Source organism: Leptidea sinapis, chromosome 19 (assembly GCF_905404315.1).
Source record: "Leptidea sinapis chromosome 19, ilLepSina1.1, whole genome shotgun sequence".
NCBI lineage: Eukaryota > Metazoa > Arthropoda > Insecta > Lepidoptera > Pieridae > Leptidea > Leptidea sinapis.
The window spans coordinates 6,407,934-6,421,386 of record NC_066283.1 but is presented as its reverse complement, the minus strand read 5'-3'; the positions used below and the strand labels follow the sequence as shown (position 1 = coordinate 6,421,386).

General features: G+C 34.8%; 1 protein-coding gene across 2 annotated transcripts in view; it reads right to left on the bottom strand.

The window, feature by feature from the left end:
• Positions 1 to 326: 326 nt before the first annotated feature.
• Positions 327 to 13,453, bottom strand: part of LOC126970005 (tubulin beta-1 chain) — a 35,690-nt gene continuing 22,563 nt past the window's right edge. Inside the window, exons 1-2 of one of the 2 annotated variants that reach the window (XM_050815683.1) lie at positions 5,033 to 5,206; positions 327 to 1,755 (exon numbers count right to left, since the gene is read on the bottom strand). In XM_050815683.1, coding sequence (XP_050671640.1) covers positions 469 to 1,755; positions 5,033 to 5,089 — 1,344 coding nt within the window. In that variant the 5' untranslated portion in view covers positions 5,090 to 5,206 and the 3' untranslated portion in view covers positions 327 to 468. Of the gene's footprint in view, positions 1,756 to 5,032; positions 5,207 to 13,453 lie in introns of those variants that run through there. The other variant, XM_050815684.1, reaches the window with a different exon arrangement.

Below are 13,453 nucleotides of genomic sequence, written 5' to 3'. Positions count from 1 at the left end.
ATCTTCACAATTAAGCAGATACATAATCAGTTACAAATAATAAAAAACGGTGAACTTAGAAAATTAAACTGATTGCCTTTATCAAGTTTTTAATTACTAGAAATAATTTAAAATGTTGAAATCAACATTAAAAATACTTCAGAATGTACCATGCATAATCATTATGGTTACAAAGATTAAAAACAGTGAACTTAGAAAATTAAAATCTCAGCCTTATTTAAACAAAAGATCTGCACTTTTGAGTCAATGTTGACAGCACCTTGTTGATGATAGTCAAGCGTTAAGGGTTCTCAGAGGCGAACTGTTTACAGTCGTAAACGGTCAGAGAATGCCCTTGTTTCCAGTTTGAAAAATCTGGAATACTGGGAATGATTTGCGACTGCCATGTCAAAAAACATAGAAAAGAAGGCAAATAATACAAAATGTCGAAAGGGAGCAAAGGGAGTGTTACCACAGGACGAGTAATGTTTAGTTGTCTTCGATTTCTTGCTCTTGTTCCTCGTCAAACTCTGCGTCCTCGTCGGCGGTCGCCTCCTGGTACTGCTGGTACTCCGACACCAGATCGTTCATGTTGCTCTCTGCCTCCGTGAACTCCATCTCGTCCATACCCTCGCCAGTGTACCAATGCAAGAAAGCCTTGCGCCTGAACATAGCGGTGAACTGTTCCGAGATACGCTTGAACAGTTCTTGGATGGCGGTCGAGTTTCCAATGAAGGTGGCTGCCATCTTCAGACCACGAGGAGGGATGTCGCACACGGCGGTCTTGACGTTGTTGGGGATCCATTCGACGAAGTATGACGAGTTCTTGTTCTGAATGTTGAGCATCTGCTCGTCGACTTCCTTCATGGACATGCGACCGCGGAAGATGGCAGCGACGGTGAGGTACCTGCCGTGGCGAGGGTCGCATGCAGCCATCATGTTCTTGGCATCAAACATTTGCTGGGTCAGCTCGGGTACGGTGAGAGCGCGGTACTGTTGGCTTCCGCGGGAAGTGAGGGGCGCGAAACCGGGCATGAAGAAGTGCAGACGTGGGAACGGCACCATGTTGACGGCCAGCTTACGAAGATCGGCATTCAGCTGACCGGGGAACCGCAGGCAGGTGGTGACGCCGGACATTGTGAGCGACACGAGGTGGTTAAGGTCTCCGTATGTAGGTGTGGATAGTTTGAGCGTGCGGAAACAGATATCATACAATGCTTCATTGTCAATGCAGTAGGTCTCATCTGTATTCTCAACTAGCTGGTGGACTGAGAGAGTAGCATTGTAAGGTTCGACTACGGTATCTGATACTTTAGGCGAGGGGACAACGGAATATGTGTTCATGATTCTGTCTGGATATTCTTCTCTGATCTTGGAGATCAGTAGTGTGCCCATACCGGAACCGGTACCGCCGCCAAGGGAGTGTGTTAGCTGGAAACCTTGTAGACAATCACAGGATTCTGCTTCTTTTCTGACTACATCCAAAACTGAATCTACAAGTTCAGCTCCTTCTGTGTAGTGTCCCTTGGCCCAGTTGTTACCAGCACCGGATTGTCCAAACACGAAGTTGTCTGGCCTAAAGATCTGTCCGAAGGGGCCAGAACGGACAGAGTCCATGGTGCCAGGCTCCAGGTCGACGAGGATGGCACGGGGCACATATTTGCCGCCGGAAGCCTCGTTGTAGTAAACATTGATGCGTTCCAACTGCAAGTCTGAGTCGCCGTGATAAGCGCCGGTGGGGTCGATGCCGTGCTCGTCGGAGATGATTTCCCAGAACTGAAACAACGAAATATAAATTGTATTTAAATCTACAAATTATGGAGAGTGTAGAAATGCAGACTTCCGTGACTGGCATCAGTCCGATTTACAATTGGAATAAAGAAAATTAGAAATCCATTAATTATGGTATTCTGGAAAAAATATTCTACTGATATAATTTAACGAATCATGTTAAGTATGTATGTAATGTAGATAGTGATCTAAAAAAATTGTCACATACAAAGTATGATATTTTTGTAAGTTACCTACTTACTCAATTGTATAGTAGAAAATATTGAAATCTTGTTTGAATAATAAAAATGAGTGTGTAATGGTTAATTTTTAAAAAAACCAAGCTTTACAGATCTCAGGCACATGGTGGTAGAGGATCGAGTGGGGGGCATTAAGGTAAAGTTGTACATTGCTTGTCTATGGACATAATATAATCTATCTAGTGTCTATGTCATAACAAAAAAGGTAGGGTATGAGCTGCCCTATGAATTTTCTATTTATTCCATATCAATGCTTGTGGTGGCAAAATATGAAGTGAAGTTTGATTTGCATAAATTATATAAATCTGAATAATTTATATTTATTAGGTGAATATATATATATTAATCAAAAATCTATATATAGGGCTATCAAACCCAGAAACTTTAGAATGAATGTTGCAGAAGCACTAGGGGATGATAACAATATGGCAGGCCTTTCAAGGAATCAAAACCAAAAATATTGGTTGCTTCTGAACAAAAACTAGATTCCACAGTTAATACAAATATATTGAACACATTCAGGAAAATATTATTATATACATAGAGCAACTAATATTTAAACAAAAATATGGGCATTGATAGACAAACTAGTCAACAAAGTGAATGAAAGGTTTTATATTGTGTTCTAAAGGCATAATAACATTCAAACTCTTGACATGTAAAGTGACAAAAGAAAAAAAACAAGTAAGTAAGACTTCTAGGTCATTATGGATTTGTTCAGCAATGGACAGCGAGACATTTTACATATTATATAAATACTTTGTAAACTGCCGAGTGCTCAACTTCGGAGAGAGGTGGTATTGACTATGAAGATAGTTATGTTGATATTAATTGCTCTTAAATTTGTTGATACAAAAAACTCATTGTCAGTAATAAAACAAATATAGAAATCTTCAAATGATTCATGACTAAAAACTTATTGTGTATAGAACAATAGATGATTGTTTTGGCCAGACTCAAGCAGCAGTGGCCAATTCTGGAGCCAGAGTGGGAGGTGTAAAGGTATAAAGGATTCAAAATATGTTGACTTGCATGAATTTATTTGTTCTTTGACCAGTACTTGTAGTCATTAAATTGTATTGACATTAATTTAATAATAAATAGAACTTTATTAAATTCTAACTACTAACAAACTTTATAAAGCTGTTTATTTTTACTATTTGAGTACACTCATACAACTTAGGTAGTAAAGGTTTTAGAATGCATTCAGATCATGTGTGTAGCATTCAAGTAGTCATCAGAGTGTACTTGTATAGTGAAAAACCACTAAATGGTGGTGTGAACATTCCCCCACAAGGGATTTATGAACCATTTTTTAAATAATAGTCCTTACTTGCATAATTCTCATTTAAAAATCATATAGCCCATGTAATTTTTTTTTCCAATATTGTTTACCTTAGTAAGTTAAGTAATTATTTCAATTTACTGAATCATAATTTAAAACTTCAATTAATTAGCCTTCAAACATGATGGTGTTGAAGTTTATGTAATAAAAAATTTAGAAAGTATGTGAAATGTAACTATGGTATGGTGGACACAAATCTATAATTAAGAAGAATGTCTTCATCACACAGTGTCGATATAGCACCCTGTTGGTGGCCGTACCACTTGCAAACTGTTACGACTTCATTAAGGTGCAGAGGTATAGGTTTGACTAATATGGCAGTTCCCTTAGTGATATAGTTTATTGCTATGTTGAGATATTGGAGCGAGTTCATTTCTTATGTATATTAAGCAAGTAATGTAGGTAGGTTCAAGGCACGTCTTGTAATGCTAATTTGGTACCCTTGATAATTTATTGCCTAATCACATAAAGCTGATTAAAGGAAACATTTAATCCCTAATTAAGAAGAGAAGCGCATATAATAATATGAAGCCATAATAAGAAAGACAGCATGACAAAGAATTTAATGTTAACATTTTTCTTTCTTGAATCTTTTGGCAACCATCCAAAACTGCATCCCTTTTCAATGAGTAAGGCATAACTTGGAGATTTATAAAAATGAATCATGAATGAATAGAGAAATTAAATTTACTGGCATCAGGAGACTACATAATAAAGGCACATGGTATTTAACTTCAAATTTTTTCAAATCTTCATCAGCATTTCGTAAGATTTCTTGAACATGTCAAATGTGTGAAAAACAGACGAGTTTCACATAATGGTTGATTATTTTAGTCCACGGAAGTGTTAGAGGTGAACGAACTAACTTATGACATGCGCCGTGTTCCACATCTCGATTCTATACATTGATTTTTTTTTATTGAAAGAAATTGGGTTTATCACGACCGAGATAATCGATTTAAAAACGCAGTTATTATTTAGTATTAAGATAATTGATTACGTTAAATATTATCACTATTATAAAACAATAAAAAGGCTGGTCCAACGACTCATTTTTGAAAATGACGCTATATTCCAGCGATTTTATTGGACGCCCTTTATCGATGGGTTAGCTTGGCCTTGAGGCCAACCGATGCCCTATTATTAACGGTTTTTTTCAAGCGGGAAACAACAGCTGCCGAAGTAACGCTAGCAATATGGCGTGGGTCAAAATATCCCCATTATACGAACAAATTAACAATACTATCTACTGATAGAACGCCGAACGATGAATAATCTGCAAACGTGTCCACAATGTATACCTACTGCACTATAGAGGTCATCAACCATTTTATTCAAACCAGCGTCAAAATTATTCATTCTACATGAACCGTGCAATAAAGTATACAGTAAGTAAATTAATCGAAAAACATTACTTTCTGAACATAATTAAAAAGAGAAAAATTATTTCGAACATACAACCAGTACATTTATAATATTATTACGAAAGATATATAGTATAAGTAGAGTAAATGCTTAATTTTTATTATCACTGTTACTGTTCACAATTTAAAGTAAAAGAATCCAGAATAAACGTAAAATCATTTGAGCTTGGAATCATGCTTGATGGCGTCACAAAATGCCGGCGGCGACATGACCAACGTTCTCAATTCAAATTATTTTGAAAAAAGAAGCTTACCTTAGCACCAATTTGGTTGCCGCACTGACCAGCCTGGATGTGAACTATTTCCCTCATTTTTTGATATTATAAATTACTTTACTACAATATATGAATATAAATCTGTTCCGCACGCACCACGTTCTTTCGCGGTCGCTCAAAGAATAATGTTCCGTTATGAGCAACTTCTCTGTAATGTAACGTATTGTATAGTGATGCATGCCTATCGAAAATGTATCGATATATTTGTCGCATTGCGTCACTCTTTAGTCTATATTGCGCTACTGTAGAAAATGTCCTTTTTTATTACTTATCTTTTAATTTTCTAAAAACGCCGTGGACAATTGAAACTGACATCAAAAAAGGAAGAGGTGTTTTTTAGTTTCACAGTAACGAGATAGTTAAGCGACTTCCAAGTATTGTAAAGAAAATTATTATTTAGTTACTTTATTTTAAAGTATATTTGTAGTTATTATTTTGTTTTAAATCTTTTTAATTTAAAATCATAATGAAGTTTTTTTTTAATTTTAACCTACACAATATCATACTTACAAGCGCTCAGTGGATAAATATTAAACAACATTAATATAAACGTTAAAAGATAAAAAACTAAAAACTATAATAACTTGGTATTAATATTTTTTACAGAATTTCAGCTTTTTATATATCTTTTTTTTTTTTGGTATATAGTTAAACTATGAATCTGAATTAAAATGGTTAATACGCTTACAAAATTTATACAATCATGGACAACTGCTCATAAGTCACAATAAAAATGTTCAAAGTCAAATAAACTTATTCAATGACGCTAAAGGTAAGCGCTTTTGAATCGTCACTATAAATATGTCTTTTCAATTACTGAATCTACCAATCTATCAATGTTCGGAAAAAATTAGAGGAGAACATACAAGAAACTTAACAGTTACTCTTTTCAATCAATAGAGTATTTTACAATGGCTGTAATACACATAACAAATTAGTTTGTAAGGTGCTGCATCTAATATAGAATATTGTGCTCAAATTTAAAAGTGGTTTAAAAATTAAATATTTCATAATAAATATCACCCAGCTTTAGAGCTTCAATTCATTGTTTATGTAAGGATGCTTCGTTATTTATATGAAATCACAATAAACCTTGAAAAACACACCATCAAATGGTAAACGGATGATTCTAGAAATGAAGCCGGTACTGAAGCTGGAGTGTTTGGTCCTAAAGTCAAACACTATCAAGCTTTAGGCAAAGAGACCAGCATATTTCAAGAGGAGCTATATGCGATCGCTGTACATAGTCACAAGTAATACTGTTGGATATTGTGCTGATTTGATAACCTATTCTGCTGATTTGTTTTTTCATTGAAGTACCACACAGGTTTCATTGTTGTCCTCCACCAAAACCTCCATTTGCAGTGGTTCCTTGTTTTTCTTCATATAATGCGGTACACACGCTGAATTTTTTTCACTACAATATTACAGTACAAATTTGTTTACGACTGGAATTAGCCAGTTTCAGCTAATAAAAATACAAAATCAATAACGACATACTTATCATATTCGAGAACCGTTCTAACTAGACAAGCTTCACGTGCATATAATGGACATTTCGATGTCCACATCAAAGTGAATTTATAATATAAAAAAACTGCTACAAAATGACCCAAAAAATGTTTAAAGTTAAATAATGTCAACTAATACACATTATTAGAAAAAAAAAACAAAAAAGGAAACGTGTTTAACGGAATTTTATTTAGTAATTACAAATTTGTCTTCGTATCCTTTTATTGAAAGTAACACACACAGTACAATATTGCTTTGTGCATTAGAGTTAAGTATAGCAAGAACGGAACAAGATGTCTATGTTATATTTAAGATACATGGATAACATCAGACTTCTATGTAACATTGGTGCTCATACCATGTTTCACTTGAAAAAATACTATGATAATTTTTGTTCAAGGTAGTATTAAACTACTAATAAGCATTCAAATGTTTCATAACGAGACGATAGTAATGTATGCACCGTGATTTTATAACATATAATATACTGAATTAAGTCATAATTAAGTTTAAGAAGTGTAAAATTGTATTCGATTTAAATACTTCATATCGTGATACTAAAAAACAAAATAATAAATCGATATCGATACGTTAAACAGGACATCCCTAGAGATCTTATTTGGTGCGCTTGCGCGCTGGCAATATCAGTTCTGCCAACGTAATCATGAAATCATTCCAATACTGATTAAATACTATCTATGATATATGGTAGCTCATCCAATTCATTACATTACTGAAATACGTTTAATAGTTTTATATTAAAAAGCAAATAAGCTTTACCTTCGGATGAGGTTTAGTTTTTCAATTGATAAAGTAATTTTATAATTCTTGGTTATGTTGGTAATAGGGTTTTAATGCCGGCCGGCTGGGCGGCTGCCGATCAACATCCGGTAAAGATACGACGGCGGCCATCTTTTTTTTCGCTATGGGTGCGGCGAGCGGTCTATACTCTATGTAGTATCAAGTATGTATACTTATAGCCTAAACACATGATCGGATTTGGTACGGCCGGACCATCGGAGGGTCCGGAGGGCACCTCACACCAATTCACAATTGGTTCGCCGACGTCCTCGGTATGGTGCGGACGATGGTAATAATAATTTTGTGCGGTGGATAATGCGTCAAACCATCGAATATGGTCTGCTACCAGCGTCCGATGGCTAGGCGGTACCAAATTCGATCATGTGCTTACGTTATTATTTTAGTCGGCAGTACATAGGTACTTCTCATCATTCTTTGGTCTAGGCGAGTAGGCGCTAGGGTACGATTGCTACTTCATACTTGCCAGTTGCCTTGCTAGGCGCCAGTTTGCAGCTGCAACTTGCATATTTACAATAATTTATATAACCCGAAAATTATTGCAATTCTTAAATATATTTTCTTTTTTTATCTATTATATATTTTAGCTTACTTTTAAAATTGTCTTAATCGGGTATGAAAGACAAATTTGTAGGCTTATTGTTATAGTTTACTTTAAGTTTTAGCTATAAAATCCATGTTTTAATTTAAGTTAGTAAATAGGTAACTAGTTAATATTTTAATGTAAATTTTTAAGGGTAGAGAGTAGAAATGGATAGCAAATGGCAGCACGTGAGTTTTTTTTTCTGTAGGCAGGTATTTGTATATTGTTTGTTCAGCTGTGTGAATTACACATTTGGTTCATAATAAATTAATTTATGATTTACTTAGGTAACAAAATAGGTTTATTCGTTTCTTGTTTATTGCTTTTTTAATCCCACTCAGCATCAAATTGTGAATATAATGATATAATTGTATTATTCACGGATGAAATATGTTGTAAAATTATATCACATTTTCTAAATTTTATAGTTACTATCTATTATATAAATTTTATTACATTACTTTATGCAATTTGTTTGTATAAGTATAGAAAATGTTAATTATTCCTAAAACTCAAAACTTAGATAATATTGAAATTATAACATAAAAATAACTTTATTAATAGTACATTGTAAAATAATTTGTAATAGTAAATATTTCCTAAGTTTTTTTAGAATTTAAAAGTTATGTTAAAACAATTGTAATGCGAAGAAGGTTTCACTTCCAGTGTGCACTTAACATAACATTGCCTTCCGTCTTTTGCCACGTGTACATATGTATCATCTTATGCTGAAACCACGTATTCATCACAGACAGACTCATCTCCACACATATATCTAACAAGTATACGCCGTTGTCATTCACACTCTTATCCCCAAACGTCCCAAGCACATTTTCATACCCATCACGCTTCACTCCAACCCTTGCATTGAAATCTCCAAGCATGACAATACGTTCATTCAACTTACGCAATAACAAAACCTCTCTCGTTTGTTCCCAAATTTTTTTACTTTCCGCCTTACTATGGGAAGAGTCCGGAGCGTATACACCTACCAAAAATAGAGGTGTCAGACCTACTTTCAATCGGACCCAGATAAGGCGGGGACTTACGCACTCATACTCTCGCATGCATTCTGACATTCGCTCTGAAAGAAGTATACCGACGCCTTTACTGCCATGTAAGAACATGGCAGTAAAGATAATGAAGACATCTGGAACTCCCGACCATATTTTTGTGAACGGGCCGCGCTTCAGCATCTCTTTCCCCTTACGTTTTGTCTCATTCACACACAGCACATCTAATTTTCTTTCATTCACTAACTCGTAAACTTCATCCAGTTTCTCATTCATTCCTCCTCTAACATTCAACGTCGCAAAAACGGCATTCCGATGCCCACTTTCCGCCCCGGCGAGAACGTCGCCGCCTACAGCTGTTAGGTTGCTCACCCCAGAATACGAGGAGCAGCATCGTCCTGCAGATACAGGAGGAGGAGGGGATTCTCCCGCTCTGCCGGTTTTTTTTTCAAGATTTCCTTCTCTAAGATTGGAGAAGTCAAAAGCTTGATGATATTACAGACGTCAAAATACCTTAGTCGACTTTTACGACGGCTCGGTAAGAGTGAGGGAGGTCTATTCTACTCTGCCGGATGCCCCACGGCTTAGTATTGAATGTATTATAATACAGAAAAAAGCATGTTTTTTAGAATTTTTGTTTGTTTGTTGGTTTGTTTATTTGTCTGTGCTCGCATTTAAGTAACGACTATGCCGATTTGAATGCGGCTTTCTCTGATGTGTTTTTGCCAAGCTTCCGTAACGTTTCATGATCTCGGTTCTCAAACAAAAAATAACTAACTATGTAACGCGAATAGATAAATAATCATAAAACGTTATTCGTCATATCGTAATTCCACGCTGTTAAAAGATAAAGTCAGTACGCATCAACATGTGAAATATTTTTTGTTAGGTACTAGGTACTACAGATGTATTTTTTATTACCAAAAAGACTCTTCTTATACAAAAGTATTAACAACATCTATGACAACTCCTTTCTTGTGTCTATGTTTATTTTTAAGAGTACCCACGTAAACCTGTGAACTTATTTAAAAACCTTCTCGCAGAACTATTTTGGGGATCAATTCACCTGTGTCGCGATTATCCAAAATTATAAATGCTTAGACCCATTCAGTGATTCGTTGCCAAGGTTTCGCAAATATGTAAAAAAATGTATTGTAAATAAATAATTTATAAGTATTCTTGATTTGTTTAATACGTTTATCTTGACTTGTAGATTTTGTTAATTTCTTAATTTCATTACATTATAGAATGATAGTTTTATAACTTATTCTTATTTTATATAACTATTTCACACATATTTAGCATGCGGTATTTACCTTAAAAGGTAATGCATTTAGTAATAAGACCCTTGTAAATTATCATAATAATAATAAATATAAATGTATTATTGTTATGATAATTTACAAGGGTCTTATTACTAAATGCATTACCTTTTAAGGTAAATACCGCATGCTAAATATGTGTGAAATAGTTATATAAAATAAGAATAAGTTATAAAACTATCATTCTATAATGTAATGAAATTAAGAAATTAACAAAATCTACAAGTCAAGATAAACGTATTAAACAAATCAAGAATACTTATAAATTATTTATTTACAATACATTTTTTTACATATTTGCGAAACCTTGGCAACGAATCACTGAATGGGTCTAAGCATTTATAATTTTGGATAATCGCGACACAGGTGAATTGATCCCCAAAATAGTTCTGCGAGAAGGTTTTTAAATAAGTTCACAGGTTTACGTGGGTACTCTTAAAAATAAACATAGACACAAGAAAGGAGTTGTCATAGATGTTGTTAATACTTTTGTATAAGAAGAGTCTTTTTGGTAATAAAAAATACATCTGTAGTACCTAGTACCTAACAAAAAATATTTCACATGTTGATGCGTACTGACTTTATCTTTTAACAGCGTGGAATTACGATATGACGAATAACGTTTTATGATTATTTATCTATTCGCGTTACATAGTTAGTTATTTTTTGTTTGAGAACCGAGATCATGAAACGTTACGGAAGCTTGGCAAAAACACATCAGAGAAAGCCGCATTCAAATCGGCATAGTCGTTACTTAAATGCGAGCACAGACAAATAAACAAACCAACAAACAAACAAAAATTCTAAAAAACATGCTTTTTTCTGTATTATAATACATTCAATACTAAGCCGTGGGGCATCCGGCAGAGTAGAATAGACCTCCCTCACTCTTACCGAGCCGTCGTAAAAGTCGACTAAGGTATTTTGACGTCTGTAATATCATCAAGCTTTTGACTTCTCCAATCTTAGAGAAGGAAATCTTGAAAAAAAAACCGGCAGAGCGGGAGAATCCCCTCCTCCTCCTGTATCTGCAGGACGATGCTGCTCCTCGTATTCTGGGGTGAGCAACCTAACAGCTGTAGGCGGCGACGTTCTCGCCGGGGCGGAAAGTGGGCATCGGAATGCCGTTTTTGCGACGTTGAATGTTAGAGGAGGAATGAATGAGAAACTGGATGAAGTTTACGAGTTAGTGAATGAAAGAAAATTAGATGTGCTGTGTGTGAATGAGACAAAACGTAAGGGGAAAGAGATGCTGAAGCGCGGCCCGTTCACAAAAATATGGTCGGGAGTTCCAGATGTCTTCATTATCTTTACTGCCATGTTCTTACATGGCAGTAAAGGCGTCGGTATACTTCTTTCAGAGCGAATGTCAGAATGCATGCGAGAGTATGAGTGCGTAAGTCCCCGCCTTATCTGGGTCCGATTGAAAGTAGGTCTGACACCTCTATTTTTGGTAGGTGTATACGCTCCGGACTCTTCCCATAGTAAGGCGGAAAGTAAAAAAATTTGGGAACAAACGAGAGAGGTTTTGTTATTGCGTAAGTTGAATGAACGTATTGTCATGCTTGGAGATTTCAATGCAAGGGTTGAAGTGAAGCGTGATGGGTATGAAAATGTGCTTGGGACGTTTGGGGATAAGAGTGTGAATGACAACGGCGTATACTTGTTAGATATATGTGTGGAGATGAGTCTGTCTGTGATGAATACGTGGTTTCAGCATAAGATGATACATATGTACACGTGGCAAAAGACGGAAGGCAATGTTATGTTAAGTGCACACTGGAAGTGAAACCTTCTTCGCATTACAATTGTTTTAACATAACTTTTAAATTCTAAAAAAACTTAGGAAATATTTACTATTACAAATTATTTTACAATGTACTATTAATAAAGTTATTTTTATGTTATAATTTCAATATTATCTAAGTTTTGAGTTTTAGGAATAATTAACATTTTCTATACTTATACAAACAAATTGCATAAAGTAATGTAATAAAATTTATATAATAGATAGTAACTATAAAATTTAGAAAATGTGATATAATTTTACAACATATTTCATCCGTGAATAATACAATTATATCATTATATTCACAATTTGATGCTGAGTGGGATTAAAAAAGCAATAAACAAGAAACGAATAAACCTATTTTGTTACCTAAGTAAATCATAAATTAATTTATTATGAACCAAATGTGTAATTCACACAGCTGAACAAACAATATACAAATACCTGCCTTCAGAAAAAAAAACTCACGTGCTGCCATTTGCTATCCATTTCTACTCTCTACCCTTAAAAATTTACATTAAAATATTAACTAGTTACCTATTTACTAACTTAAATTAAAACATGGATTTTATAGCTAAAACTTAAAGTAAACTATAACAATAAGCCTACAAATTTGTCTTTCATACCCGATTAAGACAATTTTAAAAGTAAGCTAAAATATATAATAGATAAAAAAAGAAAATATATTTAAGAATTGCAATAATTTTCGGGTTATATAAATTATTGTAAATATGCAAGTTGCAGCTGCAAACTGGCGCCTAGCAAGGCAACTGGCAAGTATGAAGTAGCAATCGTACCCTAGCGCCTACTCGCCTAGACCAAAGAATGATGAGAAGTACCTATGTACTGCCGACTAAAATAATAACGTAAGCACATGATCGAATTTGGTACCGCCTAACCATCGGACGCTGGTAGCAGACCATATTCGATGGTTTGACGCATTATCCACCGCACAAAATTATTATTACCATCGTCCGCACCATACCGAGGACGTCGGCGAACCAATTGTGAATTGGTGTGAGGTGCCCTCCGGACCCTCCGATGGTCATGCATTTAGTAATAAGACCCTTGTAAATTATCATAATAATAATAATTATAAATGTATTATTGTAATAACCACTAGTCAGTCTAAAAGATCAGAGTTTGCGAGAAATAGAATTGTCAAAAATATTGAAAACCAAAATATAATCGTATAATATATAACACTGCCAATAAAACGCCATATAACTTATATGGGCACAAGTAAAAGGGCATGTTGAAAGAAACAATACAAACCCCCAATTCATAACAAAAAAAAATTGCAATTACTCAAAAAGAGTGGGTGCAACTTAACGGTCGAGATCTGGGCAAGTATGGTGGAGA